The sequence below is a fragment of the Pseudorasbora parva genome, chromosome 18 (assembly GCF_024679245.1).
Source record: "Pseudorasbora parva isolate DD20220531a chromosome 18, ASM2467924v1, whole genome shotgun sequence".
Lineage (NCBI taxonomy): Eukaryota > Metazoa > Chordata > Actinopteri > Cypriniformes > Gobionidae > Pseudorasbora > Pseudorasbora parva.
Window position 1 is genome coordinate 21,864,032 of NC_090189.1, and position 26,734 is coordinate 21,890,765.

Genomic DNA, 26,734 nt, shown 5'->3' on the forward strand with positions numbered 1-26,734 from the left:
CTCTCTCTCTCTCTCTCTCTCTCTCTCTCTCTCTCTCTCTCTCTCTCTCTCTCTCTGAGAAAGTAAAATTGAAAGTGAAACAGAAAGAGAAGAGACAGAGGTAATGCCACTAGAGGCACTCTTTTTCTCTGACCTTATATTGTTACATTGTGAACAGTTTACCCATAGTAGGTTCCTGCTTAAATGGTAAATATGTTTATGTTAGGCCTATTATTGTATTAACAATAAACACAGTAGACTAACTGTAGCCTATAGTAACAGCACTGTGGCATTCTGCCGGAAACGATATGGTTACCATGGCACTTGTTGTGGAGAGGGACAGGGAGGCAGCTTTCTTCTGATCAACAGGGTGTTTTTCCAGAAACAAACAAATTTGCCTTTTACATTGCTACACAAAAATTATCCTTCAATAATATCAAGAGACTCGGCTCGGTAGGCTATAAGGATTGTATTCAATGCATTGACGTTCTTTTTGAATGGGTATTTGTTCCCGCCCTTTCCCAGCATCACATAACGCGCAGCTCCCGTTGCTCTAGGTGAAGCTCAACTCACTCACGAGCTTCAGAATGAAGCAGGTGTCCAACATGGCGAACACGAGCAACGGATCTCTCGCTACTCTCCTCCTTTTATTCACCATTTCGGCAGCTATCCATACAGGTAGGAACGGTGCTTTTGCATTCATCTGCTTGTATTTTAAGGCACAAATGGCTGAGCCAGCGCGACGGACATTTCGCCGCGTGCGGAGATTTGTACACAGTGTGGCGTCTTGATTCAAAGTGACTGTTCAAAGTACCGACGGGTTACAAAGTTACATACGTGTTGTTGAAACTGAAGCGTTCGTGTGAAATGTGTGTTTTCTGGTCATTTCTGTTAACTTTGACGCGATTAAGTCCGCAGATGTTGCCCAGTTGCTTTTGCTGCGGGTCTCTCGTGCGGGAGAAACGGGATGTTTCTCGTCCTTACAAGAAACTAAAATTGTTTTACCAGCAAACTACTTGCGGTAGGGATAGAACTAGATAGCCTACATTGTAAATATTATTTGGCGATATTAGCAGCCTTTTGGAGAGCGGAGCATGACCTTTTTGGACGCAGCGTCGTTCTGAAATAACAGCTTCTGTTTCAATGGATTAATGTAATGGATTTGTTTATCAACTGATGTTTCTTTTAGTTAACATTAAACTGTTCATATGTGTGGTTCTCGAATCAAATTTTATTAATCGCAGTCTTTTTGAGCCGAGTTTGCAAGTCATTGTTATGGATTGTGAAAAGATACAGGATGCAATCACGGGCTGCGATGCAATGGCTTCATACAGCTCGCAGTTCCTTAAAGTTTAGAAATAAGCTAGCCTACTAACGCCTTTTGTTTGTCACAAAAAAACATTGTTTTTGTTTTAAAGTGACTGTTCTCCTAAAATTTAAATGGTCGTCATTTGCTCTTCACCGTTCTTTCAAATCTGTCTTCACTGGAACACAAAAGAAGACGTTAGGCAGAATGACAGCCTCAGTCACCATTCATTTTTATTCTCTGGAAAAAAGATACAATGAAAGTGAATGGTGACCGAGGCTGTCAGTGAGTCCCTAACATTTTGCGTCTTCCTTTTTTTCCACGCAAAAAGAAAAATACTCTTACAGCTTTGGGACTCCACATGGAACAACATGAGGGTGAATAAATGACAGAAATGTCATTTTTGTATGGTCTGTCCCTTTAAGTCAGAGTAGCGCAAATGAGTGTGACCGCTCGCTCTGAACTGGCAGCATCCCCGCGCTGTTTCTCTATACTGTTCTCACTTCCCATGTACATGCTCAAATTGCGAACTTTAGGAGCTGTGAAAGCTATGTTTTAAACAAACACCTCACTTTTTGAAAACATTCGAATAATTCGCATTGTCTAAGCTGCTGAGGGAATGTTTTGTTGCTCGTGGCACTGCCAAGATTTCCTCCGTCATTACGCAGTCACCAAGTAACAGACTGGCCGTTTATTAACCCCCCTCGTATCTTTCATCTCCGCATTCTTTATAGAATGTTGTTTGTAGAAGAGTATTTTATGCGTTATTGTCAACAGAAGTCGTAGTGTTCAAACGGAGTCAACAAGTGCAGGTCTTTTCGCTTGGTAAAATAATAACATCTTTGCTCGACGCTCGCGCTGCTTCTGCTCGGACGCCGCATTTAATGCAAGCATCTCTTCGGGAGCGTAGTTGTGTCCCTTTGCGTCGAACTTGGAGGTTGGACGTTCGCCACGTCGCGTCGCTCGTTTGCACTTTGCAGTAGCCTATATGGTGTCTATATGACTGTACCCCTCCGGAGAACAATGCTCGTACAACGTGTGCAATCATGAAGCTCCTTTCACTTTTGTAGGAAAAATAGTCCGTGATAGAAAAAACGCATCGTGTCAAAACAAAGGACTTTCTTTACCTTAACCTTATGCGTTTCTTTGCGTTGATTGGTGACAGAGATAGTGCTAAGAGATATAGCATGACAAACCGGTTTTCTTATCTAAGTTTCTGATTTCCTCATAGAAAGATTGTTTTTTTTTTGGGTTTTTTTTGCGCAATAGACATCGAACTATTATAGTGATCTTGCAGTCATTCTGATATAGCCCTGTCTCAATGATATCTATTATTTGATCTGTCACCACTTGTCTTTTAGTGGAGTCATAATGAGATGAGTAATACAGTTATTTCTGCCTTTTGTGGTTAGTCTATCATTACTTGAACAGCTGTGTAGGTGGCAGTCAATATTTTTTTTAACAAAAACTCTGGCATATTACGTATGGGCATATCTATGCTCATTAAATAGTTGACTCTTGTCTGCATTTATAACTGTGATCTTATTGTGTTTATTATATCATCATATCAAAATATTATGATATATGATATAGGGTTTGATATCTGTTTGCATTAGCACTCTAAATCACTGTTAGAGAAAACAAGCATTTGTGTAATTATCCTTTTGACTTACAGTGGTGGCCAAAATTATGAGAACACCTGACAAATCTGAAAATATTGACCGTTTTTGCCTCCAAAACATGATTTAATTTAATAATGTTCATGAAACATGCAAATGGTTGCACTGACCATCAAATATCAGATGAAGTGAGTCATACTGTTTTATCCACTTTTAACTTTAATATTTGGTATGTACATTTTACATTTACATTTAATCATTTAGCAGACGCTTTTATCCAAAGCGACTTACAAAAAAGGTGAGAGCAATAGAAGCAACGAAACAAACAAGGCCAACAACCTGTAAGAGCTGTAAGAAGTCTCAATTAATTAGCACAGTACACAAGTTTTTTATATTTTATTTTTATTTTTTTATAGCCATCTACAATAGCCATCTACAATAGCCACCTACAACAAAAACTCACGCACGCAAAATACAGAACACTGGATTTTGATAGCCATGATATGTCCACCCTTTGCAGCAAAATTACAGCAGCATCTCTCTGGCATAGTGTCAGTATATTTCCTCTGAGGACTTCTACACTAATGTTATCCCATGCCTTCTGCAACTGAAGCCAAAGGCTTTCCTTTGAGTGTACAGTTAGATCTGTTAAGTTTAGTTTCCAACTTGCCCCAAAAGTGCTCGATGTGGTTGGGGTTCAGAATTTGAGATGGCCTTTCCATCATTTTCAATGTTCCAGCAGATTCCTTTTGTCACAGGTAATTCCGGCAATAATTGGAAGAATGTTTTGGGTCCTCTTGGAAAATAAATCCAGGCGCAATAAGATAACTCCCAGATGCAGAGTGTTCTAATTATTTTGGCCACCACTCTATAATATATATTTTAACCCTTATAATTATGCTAATATGCCTTCATAATGTGACTACTAGCATTTCCATCTAACCATCACTTTTGCTCCCTAGCTTGCACAAAATCTCCATCAGTTTACTCTTACTACCCACTTTGACTCTTTAAATGCAATGTATCTTCTTTTCCTATTGTTTGGAGGCTTTAAGCGTTGTTTAATTGTGCCTTTGTGTTTCCGTTGAATGTAAAGGACAGAGGCTTATGCTTAACAGCCCTGCTTTGACAATAGCCTCATATTTCAGGGAATCCCTTAGTTTCCATTAGCCAGCGATAATGTTTTCAAATCAGATGAACGTTTAGCACACAACACCATATAGCACATATAATTTGTTTAGGGCCTGCAGCAAATAAGTTTATATGAAAAAAGGCAAGCATCAGCTTAACCAGGTTGCTGTTATTAGACGTTTCTTTCCAGTTGAAGTGTGTATTATTTGTTTTGCTCCACTTGGCTGTCAGACTAATACCTTACAGAGTGAAAATGAAAATGGCTAGGGGAGAAGCTAATCCACATAAGAATATTTTGAGGATTACGGCTGGAATCTGCCATGCCCGCCTCGCTATTGATTGGTTGCTTTGCTCTGTAAAAATGACAGCGCAAGGAGAGACAAGAGCTCTCTTAATTCTTTCAGTTTGGGCTGTATCTAGAGAGATTACTGGTGTTATTGGTAATGTTTTTGTTAGGATATATGTGTGTGAGGGGATGACAGACATTCTTTGGTGTAAATTTCTATTAGAAACCATTTTGCTCAGTTGCTTAGCCTTAGTTTATAGCTTGGCTCTATTATTTGGTAACTGAAAGTGAAATACTGTACGGTACGTGTCATGATTAGAAAATCTGCGAGCAATAAATTGTTGTCGGGATTGTTTTAGTTTTGAATTGGAGAAAATTCCTTTAGATAAGCAAAGGTCAGGTTATTTGCCTCGGCCTAATGCTATACTCACAGACGTGATGATAATGATTGATGAGTCAAGATGCTGAAAGCAATACAAGACTCAACCACTAGATGATCAATGAACTCATTGACTTTGACAAAGACAAAAGCCTCTATTCAAACCCATTGTGGACATGGCTCATGCTTTAAATTATGTATTTCAGTAAATAAAGGCTGTTGTGTCTTGATTAAAATTCTGTAATGGCATTCCCTTGTTTCTACACAATGGAGGCCCCGAAGGCGAAATACATGCTGACCAGCATACGAGTCGCTTGATCCTAATTTCTTCTAAATTGCTCTTTGTTGGGGTGAAACATCCAACAAGGATGCTTTATTCTACAGGAGGCAAACTGGGATGCTTGTTTGCTGAGTAAGAGAATCCCCAAGAACCCATTGTCATGCTATCAGCTGCTCCATGTATCACCCAAAAGATGACTATCAAATGAAATGCGCTTTTAAAAAGTGCTGCAGACACGGAATTGCATTTTAGCAGTTCTCAAACTTTTCTAGGTAAAGTTTTTATTAATTTGTATCGTAATCTACATTATCAGATAAATATTCATTTTACACATTTATCTATAATATATTTGTTTTCTTTCAATTTAGAGGCAGGAAAAAGGCAGATTTCTTTCAATCATTGAACATTATTTATAATCTGTCATTATGCAGCCGCACCTTGGTGCTTGGTGGAAACTGAGACGGTTTTTCAATGTTCAATGTGACTGTGAAATTGTTTTGTAGACAGCCGATGAACCAAAGGGTCAAATAAACGCAGCACCACTGCAACTTCCCACTTTCCATCCTGTGTTGGAGAGCTGCTTATGGAGCAGTTTCACATCATTATTATATTGCAGCTCACACTGAGAAAGTTCTCATTAAATAGAGATTATCAGCACCCATTAGCATTACCATTAAGACCAATTCACCTACTCAGAAGTCTTGTGTATGAGGTTAAACACTGCTCTTTTCTCAATATAACTATTCCCCATCAAGAGACAGGAGATATACTCTGTTATCATAAAGTAAGGTCCCTTGGGAAGTAGATCCATTTATTTTCTAGCTGTACAAATAAGGATTTAGTGCTCTCTGATAAACACCAATGAGTTTTTCCTCTTGCAGTACACAGGAAGATAAAAGAGGACTCTTTGGTTCAGAAATCACAACAAAGTCAAATGCTTAGAGGTTGGTCTGTTCATAGTTCGGAAATCTCAAGATGCTGGATTACATATTTGGTCCATCCAGCAAGAATTGAACTTGTTGGATCCATTGAAGATGTTAAATGGCTTGGAAGTTGTTGGCTCTTCTTTCTGGATAACAATTTGTTCTTTGATAGTTCTCTTTGTTCACAGCTTGTATTGTTCAGAGCTTTTTGTAGCTTAGAGTCGCAGCATGCAGACAAAAAGATAAATGTGCACGCAATCTTTTGGAGTTTCAGTCCATTCATTACAGCCAATGCACAAGCGCTCGGGCGAGCCTATTTTTCGCGCTTGTCATTTTATTGTCTTCTGACATTGAATCATTGGGTACATTACAATTTGTATCTCACTCCCCATTTCATCTAGTTATTTAGGATCGCCAGGGCTTTATATCAACTTTGCTGACACTCATCATTCTATCCCCTTCACACTACCTTAGAGTTTATTAATTGTTTGATCAGGTGACACTTAAAGAGCAAATGTGAAGGGCAGTGCATACAGGCAATATTTGTTTTACAATGGAAATATTTAGCCATTTGCACCGGCTCCTCTGACCTACTATGTCAAAAGGATTCTTTTTTCCTAATAAAACAAAATAGGTCAGGCTGTAATCTCTCAGTGTCTGGTGAAATGCAGTACGGTGGCCCACTGGGGTGATCAGCGATTCATCTAACCCCACGGAAAGAGTTCCTCAGCACTCTGGAAGTGTCATGTCTTAGGTCAACATCAGATTAAAAATAGTGTTTGTATTTGTTAACTTGCTGCAGGGATCGTGGTTTTCATGGCAGTATCAAAGGCAGGTCAGAATAAAATTTAACTGTTATTATAGATCTGGATTCCCTTGAAAGGTTTTAAGGAAATTGGTTGTTTTTTTGTGCAGTTTGTGCCAAAAGAGCAGTCGTATAGCTTATAAATCTTAAGTGAAGTCAAGTGGTGTATTACTTGTCCATGCAGGGAAAGAAACAAAATGGTGTTGTGAAAATAGTGACTATCCCTAAAATATAGTCAGTAATCACAGACTGTTTACAGTTAGGGGCTTTGTACAAATGAGCTAGACAGATGGTTGTAGGATTTTTGTTCTCTTTACTGCAAACAAATTGATAGGAATATATGAGAGAAGGATATGTTTATGAAAACATGGATATTATGGAAAAATACATATTGTTACACATTAAAACAGTGATGTAGAGAATCTGTTCATCTTTAATATAGAAAAGCAGATACCGAGCCCCAAATGACTGTAATCATGTGTTTTTATGCACTGCCTGAACAGATATTCAGTAATCCGGTCACTCACAGCACATTGATGGACTCGCAATAGTGTTTGGGAATAAGCTGCTTTCAGTCATTTTTGTCATCCACTGATGTCCCCGTCAGATTTGTCCATCAGCAAAGACATGTTATTGTGCTTTTTACATAAAGAAGAGATTCCAGGCCTAGGGAGATTTAGTTTATTTCAGCATAGAATTCCCAGGGTCTCCTTTGGAGCAGGAAGGAACTGTCCTATGCAGCATTATAATTATTGCTGAGCTTCTTTTGAAGTTTCTTTATGTGTGCTGTTTGACCACTTAAGAATCAAGTGGCACCATTAATGCGTGAATGTTCCTTTTTGTGGTGTGGTTATTATGAGGGTAGTTATCCTCGTAAGTCGTGTTCATTTCACAGCGACGCTCGAGCACTGAATCAGCGAATGAGTCAGACCTGCAAATTGGAATGTGGAAATTTACAGGTCATGCGTGATCATTTTGCACTTTGGCGAATACCAGATGTTTATTTGCTGATTTTGTTACGTGGGTTGGTTCTTAACATTGGACCATTTCAAATCTGGAGAATATAGACACATTACCAATCAAAAGTTTGATGTCCGCATGTTTATATAGGCCTACACATTTTTCTTTCAAATAAATGCTGTTCTTTTAAACTTTCTATTCTTCAACGACAGGGTTATCACGATCTTTCATCACTCTTTAATCACTCACTCTTGGTTTATTCTGTGATAACCATAACCCCGCTTATCACAGTAATTTACAGGACTTTTAGCTTATTACTAATTTACAGTATAGTGAATAACTTAATTATTTTACTGTATTTTGTCATTTGAAATTTCTACTGTATTTTACTACTGTGATATTCTTTATTGATACATTACTACTAAATATTATTGGTCTCGATTTAGGATTTACGGATTTACACATTCGAATCAGAATTGTCGAATCTTTCTATGGTCGACCGATAGTCGAATCATCTATGTGTGTGTGAATGGGTTGGGAGGGGAACGATACTAGTCTACTAATGAACTAAACCTAATAAACCTAAAAAAAATACCTACCTAGAGAGGAAAAGAGAAGCTAAAGGCACACCGCACACGAAGATCAGCGCCGTGTCTCAGGACCTCACACCAGACGTGCACATATACGTGCGAGCTCAATTTTGAATCGATTTCTGACAGAAGAGCTGCACGATCTTGTAGCACAGGGTGAAATCAGTATACATTGACGATTTATATAGGGATAATATAAATTTAATATAAAACCTTGAAATGGTGCTCTGTGGCACGGCAGGATTTTAAACAACTTCCTGAGTCGCCTCGGACAGGCATTGAATGCCGCCACCGGTGTGTGTGTGTACACTCATTGAATGTGTTCGAATTTTAAAGGCGGGCGCGGCCCAGCACCCTTAAGTCTAATTCAGACTGCACGATTTTCAAACTCGTCGGGTCACTGCTCTTTTCATACTGCATGACTATATCATTCAGTCACTGCTGTGTTCACACTGCACGATGGTTTGACGACAGAGAAGTTCACACTGCATGACTAAACAAGAGGAAGAATCGCCAACAACTCTCTCTCTCTCCGGTGCCCATACTACGTTTCCCAATTACACGTACGATGTGACAAGTAAACAACGCGAGATCACACGTGCGGCAGACCGGAGTTCTCACGCGAGACTTGGAATTGTTATTAAAAATGATAAACTGCACAAAGTTTGCTTCAAATTGTATGTGCGCTGATTTGTGGAGAAAAAGAAAAAAATATTATGGCGGAAGAAATTGTTGGAGAGACAGAGGGAGCCAGGATTGTGTTCTGCAAAGACAGTTTGAGGTAAATAAACAATTTTTAATGTGCTGCTGCTGTGGCTGGATGTGCAAATGTTTGGCCTTTGTTTCTGTTTGATAGAATTGTAAATATATCTATTAAAATACTGAAATTCTGCTCTATAACTCCTCCCTGAACCTCCTGCTGCCCTGTATCTCACTCTCTCATTGGCTGTCGGTGTAATTTTCAGTCAGAACGCTGTTCACACAGCAGGAGTTTGAATCGCTGACAGGCCCAGATATTTAGCATGCCAAATATCTCACCGGCGTCGGCGACTCGTCGGCGATTCTCTCTGATCGCGTCTTTGATTATTCACACTGCGTGATTGTCACTCGCGTGCACGAGCACCAATTTGCCTGTGATCTCGGGCATTTGTTGGCGATTTCACAAAACCTATCGGTGACTCTAAATCGGGGCAAAAATCGGTGTGGTGTGACAGGCAGCGGGGCGAGGGGCCGCGAGAGCGGGCCAGTGATTAGTGTTGACGAGTGCCAGCTGCATGGCACACCGGTCTCGTCTCACGGCCATGTGACGGGAGCATAAAAAGAGGAGAAAAAAAATCTTCATTTGTGTTCTACTGAAGAAACAAAGATGCCTACATGTTGGATGCACTGTAGGCATGCAGATAAACATCACATTTTCAGTTTTGGGGGAACTATCCCTTTAAGTGTGCAAGAATATAATTAAAATAAACACCTGTAAGAGAGGGGAACTTGATTGCTGGGTTGGGAACCACTGTCTCAAGAGAGAGATTGATTTTATCTTAAATTCCACAAGTTAGCAAAAAAACAACAACAATGTGTTCCATAACCTTAACCCTGTCCTCTACCTGTAGGGCATGTTGGTGGTGGCAAACAGGTCACTGACCCTCAGTGTGAAGTCTTCCATTTAAACACCGTTAAGGACCAAATGAAGCTGTTGCCCTGTTGACATGCGGATTGAAGGCCATCACTCTGCACCACCATCCTGATCTTTTTGCTCTCACCTTATCTGGCAGTACACTTCTCCCCATATATGGGGAAACTGTAACAAAAGCATGCCACACACTGACGCATATGACAACCTGTTATCCACAGCACAATAATGATAAACAGACCCCATAAGAGAAAAATGGTGAATTAAAATATAATACATTTTTGGGTGTCAACATCGCACACCCCAACTGTAAAAACGCTCAATCAAAATTACCCAGAATATGAATTATGGTATTTTACTGAAATGTAGAAGTGTGGTATTGTACTGTAGGTTTTTACAGTATTGTTAATCGACAGCGACATCTAAAAGTGCATTATTATTGTTTCACTGTATATTTGATCAAATACTTTTGATCTTTTAAACTTCTTTCAAAAAACATTGCAAAAAACATTATACCTTAAAGCTACACTTTGTAAGTTTTTTAGTTTATTCTTAGCTAAAAACACTTAGTTATTTCAAAAATACATGTGCTCATTAATGTATATTTACTTTCTTCAAGTAATAAAGTATTCTCTTAAGTTTATAATATGCCATTGAAAAAACATACGGGTGAGGGGTTCGAATGCTGGTCGCCATGTTGCCCCTCCATCTTGAAAGTACATTAGCCAAAAAGGAACATACCCATAAATTTAAGCTTCGCGTACCTCTAGCTCTCCCTCACACCTCCGTCACATCAACTGATCTCTGCTCACGGAGAAAATTATGTAGCCTACAATGTAAACTTTGCCTTACGCTAGTGATGTCGTACAATATACAGAATAACGATAGCACTGATAAAAGTTTCTTTATTACAATTAGCTTGCATTCATCTGGGAACCTGATAGATAGCTGTCAGCTCGTGTCTCATGTTTGCTTGTTAGTCCATTTGCGATCGTATTGTGTCTCACTTCAGTGGTGATAAAGGCCCGTTCATTTCCACACCGTATGGAGCATCTAAATCTCCTCACTGTGTGCTTCAAGCATCAGCTCACAAAATGTGTCCAACAAGTAAGATACTATATTCCTAATATATGTTTGTTTCCTCTTTTTATTAACTATATAACCCTTATCTGGTCATAATTGTGATCTATCGTTAGCTGGGCTGTCGTGCTTGTGTTCTATAGAGTTGTTCATGAGAACAGTTTGTGTTTTTGTGATCACTATAGCTCTAATCTTGTAATAATTGTAATATGTCGTTAGTTGGACTCGTGCTCGTGTTCTATCGAGTTGTTTTTTTGAGAACAGTTTGTGTTTTTGTGATCGCTTTAACTCTAATCATGTCATAATTGTAATATGTCGTTAGCTGGACTGTCGGCGCGTGTTCTATCGAGTTGTTCATGAGAACAGTTTGTGTTTTGTGATCGCTATAACGCTAATCTTGTCATAATTGTAATATGTTCGTTAGTTGGACTCGTGCTCGCGTACTATCGAGTTGTTTGTAAGAACAGTTTGTGTTTGTGATAAAAGGGATTACTTTTTCATTGAATATTTGACCTGGATTAATTACGCAGAGATTCTGCCGTAGTCATTGCCTGGGTTTATGTATGTGTGGGGCTGAGCTATCAAAATAGGGGCGAGAACCTTTTGGGGGTAGGGGCGTGTTTTTTTGGTGATTTGAAATATCAACAACGGTTACCAGATAGCACTTACCCCACCTTTAACTGACAAATTAAATAACTGCAAATTATAATAGTTTTCTAAAGTAACCTCATCACTTGAAGGAAAACTCATGGACGAGATCGAACTGGAATGCCGTGTTAATCTTGGACTAAATCGGCCACCGTAGGAGTTAAAACTAAATTGGAATTGAGAGGAACAGAAACTAATATTCACTGGATGGTCTGGTCATATACCTTTTCACCTAGATGGGGGAAAATATCACAAAGTGTAGCTTTAAAGTTACCGGCTATATCTACAACATAAAATATATTTTTTTATACAGTATATACATATAATACATATAGTTTAACTAGACTTTCACATTTCTGGTCACCAATGTTGTTTCACATAAATTAACATTTGTTTAAATATCTTTTTTGCTAGGATTTCTAATCCACTGATTTGTGGATTCTTAAATACTTGATACGGTTTAGTGATAAGTGTGATGAAGAAAGGCAAATTAGCTTGCCTTAGGGTCTTAAAAGCTCATGCAACGGACTAGCATCCCTCCTCATGTGTGCTTATGCCATGTAGACAAAATCTTCCCAATCTGGATTTATTAATCCTGTTATCTGAGGGGTTCTTCTTTTGTTCTCCTACTGTGCTGACTACAGACATGTTTGGGCTTCAGACAAGAGCTTAGTTAAAGAAGCCATCTGGCTTTTTTTTTAGGTTAGACAGTCATCCCTGAACAGCAACAAGACAGAAGGCACAGATACGAGGGCCAGCTACCCTTTCAGACCAACCTCCTCCTCTAAGAGGAAATTGTTGCAGCATTGGAAGATTACTGTTCGACAGGCCATACAGTAGCATGTGGAATTCGAGTCAGATGAACATAAAGCAGATACAGAGACCGAGGGGAAAACGATGAAATGAAAGTTTGAAGAGATGGTGGAACGTTTGGCTTCATTTCCCAGTGGTATTGCAAAGCAGTTGGTATTGTTGTCCACAAAGCAAGTGGTGATTGATGACAAAAATACTATCTCCATCCATACAAATGCCATATTTTAATTCCACAGGGTCTCGTTTCACAGCTTGAAAATTATAGAGTATACGTAAGTGATGTGCTGAGCTAGTTATTGTGTTCTGCAAATTGTGGCTGTTAAGTGTTTGGTTTTGTGTACATTGTTGTGAAAGGGGTTGGTGGGGGATTCAACAGTGTTTTTCTTGGATCATCTAGTACCTTCTCTTCAAGCGCAACTGTCTGCCAAATGCCGAGCCTGTGCACACTGAATATTATTGCAGATCTTTGAGATTCCTCCAACATTTCTTTGAAATTTGTCTAAAAAAAAAAAGTAAAAAAAGCTTGTTCAGTTGGCATTTTTGTCTTCATGCTTATTTTTATAGAAAGGTAAAGTCTTAGATGATATAAAATATTAAGGTTTTACTGCATATAAGGGATTCACTAGTACTTTCCCAGCATGAATAGACCTTTTTTTTTTAAAGATGTGTATTTTTGTGGATATAAATTTCAATAGTGCTGTGTGTTTTGACATGTGTACCATTTATGTGCATCCATGGCTCATCGAATCTGGTCTAATAAGAGTGGTCTAATGACACCGTTAGATTATCAGCCTTTAGCGGCAGCAAAAAAAAAATGCCATGCAGCCACAAGTTCATGATATATATGTCTATTTCAGTCTCAAAATAGGGCCCCTGCTGTAATATCAGTCACACTAATAGATAATTCATGCTTCGATACCCTCGCCTGCACAACCGCAATCCCGAGAGAGCAGGCACCTTACCTCGCTCATTCCTTTGAAGTTTGCTCTATCAAACTTCCAGGGCTGTGCTACAATCAGGACCCTATGGAAACACAGAGATTATGGTGCAGCTCGGCTTGTCTTTTGAGAATAATCAGCTGAACCTGTGGGGAGGGAGGCCTGTAATTTTCTTCTAAACACTGCCAATCACAAAAAAGGCTGTGTGGTCCCCATTTTTCTGTGAGCTTGATGCATGCATATATGGGTCGGACATGGGGTCTCTTCTGCTTTTGAGGCTACATTTTAGTTGTAAATGTGCCTGTTGCCGTTTGTTTTTTTATCCCTTCCTCTGTCTAGTCTGCACTTCAATTAGGATTCACTGTATCGTTGCCATGTTGTTTGGTGGCATGCACCCGCATCATTCTGTTCCAATTTGGGTCTAATTGGTCTAATTAAATCTAATGACTTCCTTTATAATTCCACAGTCCTATTTAAGGACCATGATAAAGTGCTAAGAGTGGGGTGTGCGTGTAGTCGCTAATGGGGAGTGATAGTGCATTGAATGTGGTGTAGGTGGATACTTTGTACTACCCTGATTCTGTTTGAGTTTTGTTACGCTCACATGATTTTTCGTGCTGTATAATGTATGTTCTGTGTCATTTCCTGTTTAGGCAGACCAAATAAATGTGCTTCAGTCTTGTGCCAACCAATAAACCCTTGTCGAGTTCCTATTTGGGTCCTGCAATAATGTCATTTCCAGCAAAAAGAAGTTCATAAATCATTAAAATCACCCACTTAGTGTACTTTTTGTTAATTGCTAAATAATGCACCCACTTATTCATGTTTTCTCAGCAGATGGCAAGAGGGAAGAATGAGTGTCTAGAAAGCTGGAAATGATCCTCTGTAGATCCATTGAAGTTTTATTACAGATTTGTGAATTTCTGCACTGTAAAAAAATTCAAGTGCTTTTAACTAATTATAATTTAGTAACTAGTTCCACAGATTTTTTTTAAGTTCACTCAATTTAGTTCTAGAAATTGTTACCTGAATTAGATATTTTTAATTGGCTCAAACTTGACTTCTACATTAAAATGTACGTTTGCTTAATTTTTTTAAATTAATCGAATTAATAGTTTTTAGTTGGCTCAAACTTGACTTCAACTGTTACTCAACATGTTTATAATTAATTCAACTAAAACTTTTTAATTAGGGGTTTCATTTTTAAATTGTCTTAATCATTACTAGAAATGGCTGTGGAACTAAACACATTGTATCATCTGCATTATAACATTTGTCATACAAACAATTAGGGCTGTCACTTTTTATTCAACATTCGAATATGCATTCGAACATCACGTGAAATATCCATAATTGAACTATTATTAAACTTAAAGTGCCATCTATAGTGCATTTTTATACAATCTATTGCTCCATATAAGCACCTCAATCGGAATAAAAATGCCCAAACCGAATGAAATTGTAATCGATATGAGAGGGGTGAGATAAACCTTTTAACCGATCAAGGCACTTTATTCAACTGCGCCTGACAGAAGAATTAATTTTTTTCTGAGATGATTATTACACTTTACAACAAATAAATAGCTTTTATAAAATCCTACAAGTCCTGGTGGCCATTGAGAAATGGCATCCGTGAAGCAGTTCTGTTCGCGTCATCACAACATTTCGGCCGTATTGTTTCGGCGATAAAAGTCTTTCGGCCGAAAACCGAAAATGCGCTTTTGGGCCATTTTCAGCCAAAAATTTTCGGTGGGAGGAAGAATGTTTGTAACAAAGGAGATAGAGCAACCATTCACTAGTATTTTTTCCCTACCATGTAAATACACACAGATGTGTTACTTTTTGTATACAACACAACTGTGTACTATATATAATTTTTTTTTTTTTTACTATAAAAGATTATTGAAAAAGCTAGATCAGAATAAAAAATGTGCACTTATGAAATCACACTTAAGCATTGAGTACTGTTCACATGCTGTATTTATTTACAGCTTGAATTGTAAACTTGAATTGAATTGTAAACTCTTAAGCGTCGACTTTCTAGATATGTTACTTATGTGTCTACTTATGTGGGGTATGTCAAAATTCCCCACTTGCCAAAATGGGGGGTGCCAGGCACACTGAAAAAAAAGTGCATTTGATTTGCATGATTTAATTGTGTACATCGGTCCCACATGAATCAATTGCATTAAACAAACTTAATTAATTTGTTCATGTAACTTCAACATCATGGAATTAATATATTTTAAGTAACTCAATTAAGTAGTTTCGATCTTCTGAGCTTTCCTTTTAACAAATATACTTTTTTACTTCGCAACCTGGCAACTATGTGCTCCGTATACTGCGGAAAAAATAGCAGATGATTTGAAAACACAGACAAACATGTATGCTAAAATGTAGTGGTTCCTTGGCAATATTCTGCTCAAATTAAAGTATAATACATCCAGTCGATGTTCCTTCAGGAGGCCATTTGTGGTGTGTGCTGCGACTGAATCTGAAATCAAACGTGCTCAGTGGTGAACTGTAATAAATCCACACATGGCTCTTGACCATATTGTTTGTGATTGTTGAATAAATGCTCTTACACAACTTCTGTGTGACAATACAAAGTCTTTTTTGTTGTTCCCTTATTTTATTATTCTGGAAACTTAAAAGTTAAAAATAAAAGTTGAAGTTAAAAATGCTCAAAATAAAAGCATGCCTATGGTTTGCATGACTTTCTCTTGATTTGTGCTCATAGTTGAAAGTGCAGTCTGAAAGAAATCTCTCATATGACAAAAATCATGCTCCGTAAACAAAATAGCAATTTTGAGCAAGATAATTGTGATTAGAATCATGGTGTATAATGGTTACTTAAAAAGATAACCAACTAAGATTTGACAAAAATGTAGGTTGATTAGATATGATAAAACAAAAAAATGGCATTTGAGGACTAAGACCAAATAAAAAAATGTTGACACAATTACCACTATATTTTAATTTCAGACCAAGTTAAAAACTTTCTGTGAAGTGAATATTTAAATGTGAATAATTTAAATGGCCGAAAAAGAGACACATCTGCCTAATAGACATACAGTATTTGTTTATTCTCAAGGCATATGCTGCAAAATTGTTGATTTTGAAAAGTCATTGATTTTAAATGTGAAGTTGTTTTAGTTTCTCTCATCTGACACAAAAGCCTGATCAGAGTTTGGTATAAAATTGAGTATTATGTGACTCATTGTGCTGTTAAATTCGGTATGCATAGAAAATGAGAACCAACTTAATGCTTGTATCATCTATAATAGATAATAGCTGAAACTTCTGGATTATTCTCCAAAACACTCAGGGGTATTGTTTCATAAAAACATGCCTGATGAGTTCAGTTGTTAAGCAGCCACTAATTAATTTCAAACTTTATCAAACAGCGGACAGTGTACATATTCATTAGCATGGCCTTGGCATCTCACAATGCCTAACACAAAAACCCTCTTGAAGAACCTATTACCAAACATCATCTTCATCTTGTTCTTTCACAGAAATAATTACTTTCTTCTTGCATCCCAATCAGAGGAAAGCATGGTAGAAAACTAGAAAACATTTCACAGTAAATCAGAGTTGCGGCAAATGCAATTTTAAAGTGTTTCACATTAATATTCACACTAGATTTCCTCTTGTGACACTTTATTATTGTTATGCACCATTGTGCAATTGAAACTCACGTATGGATGACCAATACAATGAATTTCATGCTGAGAATCAATAAAGAGTTAAATCTCCGCTTATAGGTTGCCTCAACAGAGCCAAAACGCACTCCACCTTTTGCCCTTAGGTTAGCCGTAAGAGCCTGGATTGTTGATTGTGCATAGATTTCCTGCCCTGTTTAGCTTTTGCACAGTCCAGCATAAAGTGCCCTCAAAGCATTAGGGGCTCGGTTACGTTTTAGGAGATTAAAGGTTGTACAGCCTTAAGAACCAAATCGATGCATTCTCCTTGCCTAGAGATTGACCGCATATTGATTCACTGGGAACAGGAAGTGAGGTGATAAACAATGCTGTGATAAAAAATAAACTCAACACAGTAAATGAAGTAACCTCACAAGGTTGGAATCCCCTTTTAACGGCATATAAAGCCAGTACCCGACCCACCCTCTGAGGGTTTCTTCGCTTTTTGCCTCATCAGATATTCCCGCTGTTGTTGTTACTGTAGATATTTTCAGCGTATCGTTTGAGTCTCCATGAAAAGCAAGTTGCGTCATTAGTAATAAAACATTACAGACAGGCCATTTTGTCTCGAAGCTGCTCATTAAATATAGGTTGTGGACAATTAAAGGCTTTGTTACTTTGTTTTTTGCAGCTCTGATTTTCAGACATGGGTGGAAATAATGAGACACACCGGTGGCCGCTGTCTCCCTCAGTCTTGCTTTCAACTAAACAATTCCTTTTTGTTGAAGAGGGCACATATGCGGGCACACTAAATACCATTTGGTTGATATTTACCAATGAACATGACATACAACACTGCTCACTTTGTCATTAGCCCCCTGTGATTCGCAGTGAGTCTGGGCAGGTGCTAATCAGCATGCTAATTGTAATATTGTGTTGTTGGTGCTGTGGCCGAGGAGCCAGAGGCCGGGTTCAGAGCCTCGCTGGATTGAATGCATTGTGACGTCTGGCATTCTCACTCATTAACGCGATTGTTTTCCAGGTTTCGGCATTTAACGAGGCACTTACAGCAATTCTGCAGCTGAACATCGCCAACGAAGCCTTCTGGGGGCTTGGCTCTCCTGTCTGGTGCACCCAACATCCGCACTGGGAGTCTGAGGGATTGGTGTTGGCTTTATTTTTGCTTTAACCCCCTCTTATCTGCGCATGAGGAGCTCTGCTCTGATCCACCCTGTCAGAGAACAAGATGTCGAGCTTGGAGTGTTTTCCTAGCCTTATCTGTGATGTTGGAAGTGCATTTCAGTGGAAAATGAGCTTAGTGAAGATATAAGCCTCACAGTAATTTGCTTATGCTTTTCTAGTGTTTGTCTCTCTCTTTTTTGTTGCTATCAGATAAAAACTATGGAATGCAAGCGAAAAATGTGCAATCTGTCATCTCTTATACCTAACGGTTAATTTTAAATAGGTGGAAAAGAAGACCGCTTACGTTTTCAAGCTGTCTCTCAGCATGGTCAGAGGATTGTTGTTGTATCCTATCGGTCTGCTCCTGAAGCGCTTGACATTTTCTTTAAGTGTTTGTCACAATTTCAGAATGTCATTCTTGATGTGCTTATCATGTGCTTAAGTGTTTGGCACAGCTTCATAATGTCATACATCCTCAGATAGTAAAAGTATGGCCTACTAATGCTTTTATAGAAAGTAGTCACTACAGGCATTTACATGTGCAATTCTCAGATAGCACACATATGGTGTGAAACCACCTGTGAAAGAACAAAACCTAGGTGACAAGTCTTAAATTACTAGATGATATTCTTGGTGACGAATTGAGATATCTCCACTACGTATATGTGCGCTGACTTACTTTGCTTTATGCTAACAATGCGGCGAGTTGTTACATTCTGGCCTATTTAAAAGGCAAATATTGACTTCTCCCAAAGTCTAAATATGTTCCTTCCACAAAAAACGCGTATGTGATTATCTCTCAAGTCCTTAAGTCGTGATTATGAGCACAAGGAGAAGAGGCGCTTCTATGTTCGAGGTCATTTGCCAGCAGAGGTTAAGAGTTTGGTTTGATTGAGTTTGATTGGCCTGAGAGTTCTCATTTAGGTTCCAGAATCCCCCACCTCCACTGGCCACTAATCCACCGGGTCTTGCGGTCCATCCTTATTCATCCTCTTCTTTATGTTCGGCTAACTCATTTTCAGCCCATTCAGACAGTCTATTGTGGCCTGCTCTGCTCTTGCATTTCATTTGCTGGGTTTTTGTGTGGACTCCTTCTGAATAAAAAGGAAGCATTGAGTTGAGTCTTTGTCTTAAAGCTGCATCACTTCACTCCACTGATTTTCTTCAGCTCTATGGAGGTTAAAAGCAACAGAGAGTTTCAAATTAAGTTAGTCCTATCAGATGAGCGATGCAAATGACTCCAATTAAAGGCACTCATGTGATAAGAAAAGGGTTGCATTAATTTAATTTAATTTAATTTAATTTTGTTTATTTATTCATTTCCAACCACACAAGTATGGGGTTGTAGAAATGATCTTGCCACTTTGGAAGTGGCATGTATTGATAGTCAAAATGAAGCAATCACTTCTGTTTCCCGAGTCGGTTTGCAGGGATTTCCTCAGAATATTCATTCTGAAATGCTCAAACTGTACAAAGAAAGCAACAAAAATAGCTGGAACCAGAAAACAGCCATTTACCAATCAAATTTTGGACAAGGGTAATTAATTCTTTGAAATCAGCCCATTAATTTGCATAATAAAGGTAGTATAATTATGACTTCTGCAAAGCAAGCCCATAAATGTAATTAGAGCTTCAGTCTGCATTACCACAGCACAGTTGTTTTTTGGAAGCAGTTCCTTTAGGAGCACAGAAATCTGCTACTTTGGGATGGAAACGGGATGAAAATGCTTAGAAAAAAGAAAAAAAAAAACATATGCTTGCTTCCCTCTGGTCCAGAGGGTGCACAATTAGAATGACTGATCTCAAATCTGCAAAGAGCCAAGCATCAACTTCCAGGGTTTCAGTTTTATCAATGGGCTAAAGCACGCAGTCTGCCTGCAGATTTAATTTGCAAGAAATCTATAATTCAGGCGTGTTACGCGTGTACTGTATTGCTGACACACACACAAAAAGCCCATGCTCATACTATGAAGTGGTGAATTAACTAGCTAAAATAAGATTTCCCTTCAAAAAACATAAGCTTCCCCTTTTCCTTTTCTATTCCCACCTTTTTTTTCCAACTATGGAATTGTCATTTTTTACAAATACTGTTACTCAGCCACTGTGGCTGAAGTAAAATAATTATTCTGGGTTTAGTACAAGTTCAACTCAATCAACAAAATAGTTTGGATAATGTTGATTACTTTAGTATTTTTTTTATTTTTTATTTCCCCATGCTAAAATATTGTTAACAGAAATAGCTTTTGTCTTGTATACTAATAAAATGAGTATTTTAAAGGGGACCTATTATGCAAAATTCACTTTTACATGGTGTTTGAATATAAAAGTGTCGGCATACACAACCACCCTAATGGTAAAAATCCACCCACTCCTCTTTTTTTAATCCTCATAAATCATAACAAGAGTCTCAGAACAAGCCGTTTGCAAATTGTAGATTGAAACTTCACAGACACATTTTGGGCACACCTGAGACTTAAATTACATCTTGTAAAAATTGGCATAATAGGTCGTCTGCAATGATTGAATTGGCCCTATTAAATGTAAGAGCTTCAATGGAACCCTATTTATTTTTAATTTTGTAAATTAGTGGGCTTCCTCCCACAATGTCAGTATCATTCATTTGTAAATTGTGAACTAAGAGTATAGGGTCTATAGGGGTGTTTATTCCAGATTGTGTTAAACACATTGTTGATGCTTGTGTGCATGTAGAATGTTGTCACTGATGGTTTAAAGGGCTGGAACTGGAAGGATTAAGCAGAATTGTGGCTTCCTTTAAGAGCGACAAGGCGATCTCCCTCTGACGCAGCAGTTACTGAAGGGAGGCAACAGCTGGTGTTGCATAACGCCAATGATTCGTGTTCAGTATAAGCACACAAGAAAGTAAATCAAGTGCTGCTGTTCTATGAGCGTATATGGCTGTGCCTCTCTGCCCATAATTGTGGGTGTTTGAGGATTGGCTTGAATATCTTTGGCGGTAATCCTATCTTTGCACATCCGTGACTTCAGAGCTCTCTGGGGCGAATATGGAGTATCGCTAATTCAAGCAGAAGCTGCCTTCCCTCCTCCCTATTCTCTTTGAGTATTGATGCCAATGGCAGCCTACCGTGGTCAGGCTTGAAAAACAGAGTACTGCTGCTTGAGGAGGATGAGGTGATGGATTTCCTCTGTTTGCTTCCAGACCATCTTGCTACAGAGGTACAGAGAGCCTACAGATGGCTGAAGGGCTCGGGTTTAGTGAAAAATTTGACAAGATCATAGCATTGACAGTAGCGCCACACGTGAAAAATCCTTTTTTTACAAAGATTATTGGAACACATTTTACAAGATAAAGTGTTTCTGTCTTTCTACTGCAAAGAAATTCTTAAATACTTTATTTGACCTTTTAACAATTATACATTTATACATTTATAAATTATACATGATTAAAAGCCACTACCCCCTAAACCAAGCCCTTATCTAACCTTAAATATTAATAAGCACTTAATGTGACACTGTAACAATGGTCCCTTAATACATTAGTGTAACCAAAATTTTAGTGAAATTTATATTGAAATAAATCCTGCACGTAAGCGCCTTCAGTGTCAACTGTCTGGTTAGCCTTGTTTAACACTTGAAAAGATATCTTTCATCTCTTGAAACTCTTTTTAAGTCCTTTTCCATTTAAGCAAAGTCTAAAGATTGTTTCACAAACCATATCACATATCAAAATGACACCTTGCATTATAATAAGTTATAATGAGTAAGCCAAATACTGACATAAAGAATTTAATGTGTCCCTTATGAGAATGATGCTTTAAACAACTTTAGAGTTTTGTCCTCTTACATAGTCTTCTGTTGTTTTCTGAAGCTGAATTGAAACATAATTTCTGTGACCTCCAGCATGATTTTTTGTGGGCACAAGCTTCCCTTTCCTCACGGCAGAATCCACGTTCTTGGCCTTGAACGATAACTGCATGGTTTTATACTCAAGAAACAGAAAACGTGTCGCCACATTCAGAAGAGGGTAGAATGGAATCATGACTATTACATATATGTGACAAGAAGACAAAGCTGTGTTATATTTTTACATTTAGAGTTCATTTCTGTGTTTAAATAAAACTTTTGTAGCCCTACCTGAAACCCTAAAGCATTATCATATCCCATATCCAAGGCTTATTTTTTTTTCTAAAAATATTTTTTCCTTATAATTTTTTGGGACTTAATTTTATTGGTAAAATTTAGTTTTAGTAATCAAAGAGCATGTCTAATTCATTACAAGCATGAGATCATTTAATAACTATTTATTAAAAGTTTAACAAATATTGAAATAAATGTTTTATTTATTCGATTTTTTTAAACCATATTCTGTGTTGTCTGGATTTCATTTTAATGGTTCAATTAAATTGTAATAATCAAAAAGCATGTATAATTATTTGGCACAAAAAAGTTAAGTAATTAATCTTTTTAATCATATGAAATTAAACACTTTGTATGTCAAACAAAGTGCTGCACAATAAAGGTTTACTGTTATTTTTTATTTTATTTTTTATTTTATTCCTTAAAAAATATAATTTATTGTTATTGTTGTTTTCATTATTATTAGCATTAGTATTATTACAATGAGATGTAGCTCAATTCTACTGTACACAAGTAATATATTTTCTGTAACAATTTCAAGTTTAACAGAACTTTTATTTTGATTGTTTGCTGTGAAGAACTTTGTGTTTCTTTGTTATGACATTGCTATATATTTTCTAAAATTAAGCAGTAAAATGCTGCCTTCACATATCGAATATTACATTCTTTAACAAATTATTACATATTACATTTTTCTTCTATATCCTGCAAGCCTATTCAGCATTTACAGAGCGTGTTAATTAAGCAAATCAAGATCCAGAGGATGGGACATGACAATGCAGAAGAGAGTGGCAGTGGCGTGCAGGGGGTCAAGGCACGAAGCAAAGTTTTTCACTGTGGCGAGTGGCCTTGAAAAGTAAACAGGGGAAGGCACCGCTTTAGTTGCGGCAAACGCATAACCCTGCAGCTCCTCCAGAAGAGCCCTGACTCATTCACCATTTAATGAAAGGCCCACTGTTCCCCCTTGCCCCTCTCTCTCTTGGCGTCTTCATTCTTTGGAACCGAACCGCGGCTGCACGATTTAAGAGTGTGACGGTTTACAATAATTCTTATTGATAATAACACGGGTCAAGGTTACAACCTCACCTGGGTGCTTGAAATAAACTAGAAAGTTGTCTCCATGGCAACACTACCTGCTTCACTGACCCCGCTCCTTTGAGAGTAGGAGAGAGGCGTAAGACTTATGAGCAGACATTGGATTTTATGGAACAATTTGAGAGCTACGCATGTGGGGAGTTGCCACAGAATGTGTGTACACTATAGAATGGTGAATTAATTGTGGGGTTGCCAGAGGGATGGACTCTAGATAATGCACCATTCAGGCCAGAGTCCTGCTAATGAGTATGGGGGTCAGAAGAGGAAGGAAAACCATGAATATGACATTGTCTCCACTGTGCCCCACATTAACAGGGACCCAATCATGACAACATGGGATAACCTCATACTTTCGGTGTGGCATGTGCATATGTAGATATTTGTATTTTTTTATCTAGAATAATGCATAATACTTAATTCTGTCCTTCTGAATTAAGAACAAAAGTGTATACACATGCTTCTGTTGTAGTATTACAATTTTAAATAAATAATAATAAATAAATAAAAAATAAACATTTTCAGCAGTCATTACTCCAGTCTTCAGCGTCACATGATCAATCAATAATCCTTCTAATATGCTGATGTAGTTCTCAATAAACATGTCTTTGATCAATGTTGAAAATGCTTAATAATTTGTTGTGTAAGCATGACACATTTTGATCAGTTTAATGCATCACTGAAAAAAATCTATTAAAAACTAAGTGTCTGCTCAATTTAGCATGAGCCTAAAGAGAGTTACAGCACAGATCAGCAGAAGGAGTCAGATTGCATTTATCAGGTGAGTGTGAGTGAGGCGAGCTGACTTACAAGACAATGGCAGAAGATTTAGTTTTATTCGAAAGCTGTCATTCGTAAGTAAGCTGCATACAAACGCACAAGCATTTATAAGGACAGGCATTCATAAGTGACAACGAATGGTTTCCTTTTTAAGAGTATGGCGGGGTGGTGTGATTTCAGATACAGTCTGAGCTCTCGCTACACTGTCTAATATTCGTACAAGCTGATAATCTGTCCAAGCTGCACAGCTCCAGTGAGAAGTGTGGTTTCATTCCCGTTTTGTTTGCCAATTATTTTTTTTACTGTGTCTGTTTTATTTCGTCATTATTGAAAATAATGAATTTTATATCATTTATTTAAATGTTTAAATGTCCATGTTTTTTTGTCCATGTGTGTGTGTGTGTGTGTGTGTGTGTGTGTGTGTGTGTGTGTGTGTGTGTGTAATTATTGTAATTGTATCATTTTAAAGGGAGCATAATAGTTTCTGCCTATCTGATGTTAATCTTGAGTACATATAGAGTAGTATTGTATTCTTCATATCTCTGAAGAGTCTTTAGTTTTATCCTATTTATAAAAGACAGATACACTGACTGTACCAATTCTTTCCAAAGTCCTGCAGAATCTCGAGCACAGACACACTTCCTGGATAACTTTGATTCACTATACTTTGTTTACATTACATGCACTTATGCGCGATTGCCAACAAAACACAGACATTTGATGCAGTTTCACTCACTGCCTGCCGTTTTGTCTCGTGACCAGGAACAAACAAACACATTTACAGAACTCAAGTGTTTCTTCTCCGGAAAAACAAACTGCTTCCACTGTTTCCTTAACGATGGGTTATTTGGTAAGCTGGAGAAGGTTATATTCCCCTCACAATCAGAAACACACTTCTTTAATGAAATTGTTGATTTTATGGTCTAAAAACAAAATGACAGCGCTGCCAACAGCTTCTGTAACCCAAACAAAGCTTGCACTCGCTCTGGTTGATGTGCACACACACTCATCTGGAAGATGTGCAAATACAAGGAATTCTGCTCTTTATGACTTAATACAGGGCCATACTCGAAAAAAACTTTCCGAAACTTGTTCAAATCCTAAAGGAGTGTATTTGGCACAGAAATATTATGTCATATGTCCAATGTATTTTTTTTATTTACTTTATTTTTATTTTTTATTTTTTTACATGTTTAGCGTGATAATCCAAATCTTTAACAGTGTAAATAAGTCAGAATGCATGAAATAACATTAGATCTCCCTTCTCCTCCCCCTTTAAATCAATTATTGGTCATATTGGAATGATTTATTATTTAATAGTCATTTTGAAGATCGATTCAGTTGCACTGGCTGGATTTTTAATCCACTGAATTGTTGTACCTAAGGAACAGCTTAGGGAATCCATATCAGCCGTCATCCAGTCCTATACTCTGACAGCCTGATGGAGATTGTGTTGTTTGATTGACACTAGGCTCAATTGTTGCTTCTTGCAGAATGGGAAAAATTCAGAATGGCGAAAAATATAGAAATTGGCAAAATCTAAAGCAGTGGAAGTCATGCAGCTCTCAAAAAGCTATATTTAATTCATTAAAGTGTTTTTGCTCTTCAAACAATCCATAACAGTACAAAAAGATTTTCTAAAATGTGGTAGAGGGTTCAGTTTTCCTGAGAGTTAGGAGCATCACGTACAGTGTGCTTGGTGCTCCGTTGCGACGATCTATAACAGCTTTGCATGCATTTTATGTCTAATGTTAGAAACAGGGATGCATACTTGTGGTGAAGACTTCTCGTGTCGGCATCCTGATTTGTTGCTGTCAGAGAGATTTTGTTGCAACGTGGCTCTTTCTTCCTTGCTGTTTTTATTCCCCCCTCCTTTTAGAGATTATGAATTATCCTGCCAAGACAGCCAAGACTGGATTGCAAAGAAGCTGATAATTTGCAAACGCCGAACTTTTTTTGAAAGCTGCAGTGTCCTTGCTGAGTTGGGTATGTGGCCTAACCTAAAGAAAGAGGTGATGACAGTAAACAACAACAACAATATATATATATATATATATATATATATATATATATATATATATATATATATATATATATATATATTAAAAAAGTATAAATAAATAGATTAAAAAAAGCAGAAGATGAAAAGTTCAATTTAATGCATTTACATTCCACTCCCAAACAGATGATCAATTCTATTTTGGAATGGCCTAATTTAACTTTATTTTGCCATAGGAAACGTTAAGACCGCTTCCAAATATGCTATAATTTTGACATTTCACTGCAAGCCATGACCCATTTTATATCTAAAATTATCATAGCTTTTCTAGTGTATGTGTGTCTTAAAATGATATCCTTATTCTTCTGTCTTCATGCTCATAGAATGAGGTATGTCCATCATTGCACATATTATATGAGGCATAGTGTAAACTTATATCCAGCTGTCCGCTATTCTGCTCTCCTTATACTGTGTGTACTGAAGCTGTATTGTTATAATATTTGGGGACAAATGAGGTAAGACTTAAAATGTCGAGCTTCAGTAATGAAACCTCC

General features: G+C 37.7%; 1 protein-coding gene across 4 annotated transcripts in view; it reads left to right on the top strand.

The window, feature by feature from the left end:
* Window positions 1-413: 413 nt before the first annotated feature.
* Window positions 414-26,734, top strand: part of cadm1a (cell adhesion molecule 1a) — a 323,756-nt gene continuing 297,435 nt past the window's right edge. For 2 of the 4 annotated variants that reach the window (XM_067423007.1, XM_067423009.1), the window contains exon 1: window positions 507-657. In XM_067423007.1, the coding sequence (XP_067279108.1) occupies window positions 567-657 (91 nt within the window). In that variant the 5' untranslated portion in view covers window positions 507-566. Of the gene's footprint in view, window positions 433-505; window positions 658-26,734 lie in introns of those variants that run through there. The other 2 variants (XM_067423006.1, XM_067423008.1) reach the window with 2 other exon arrangements.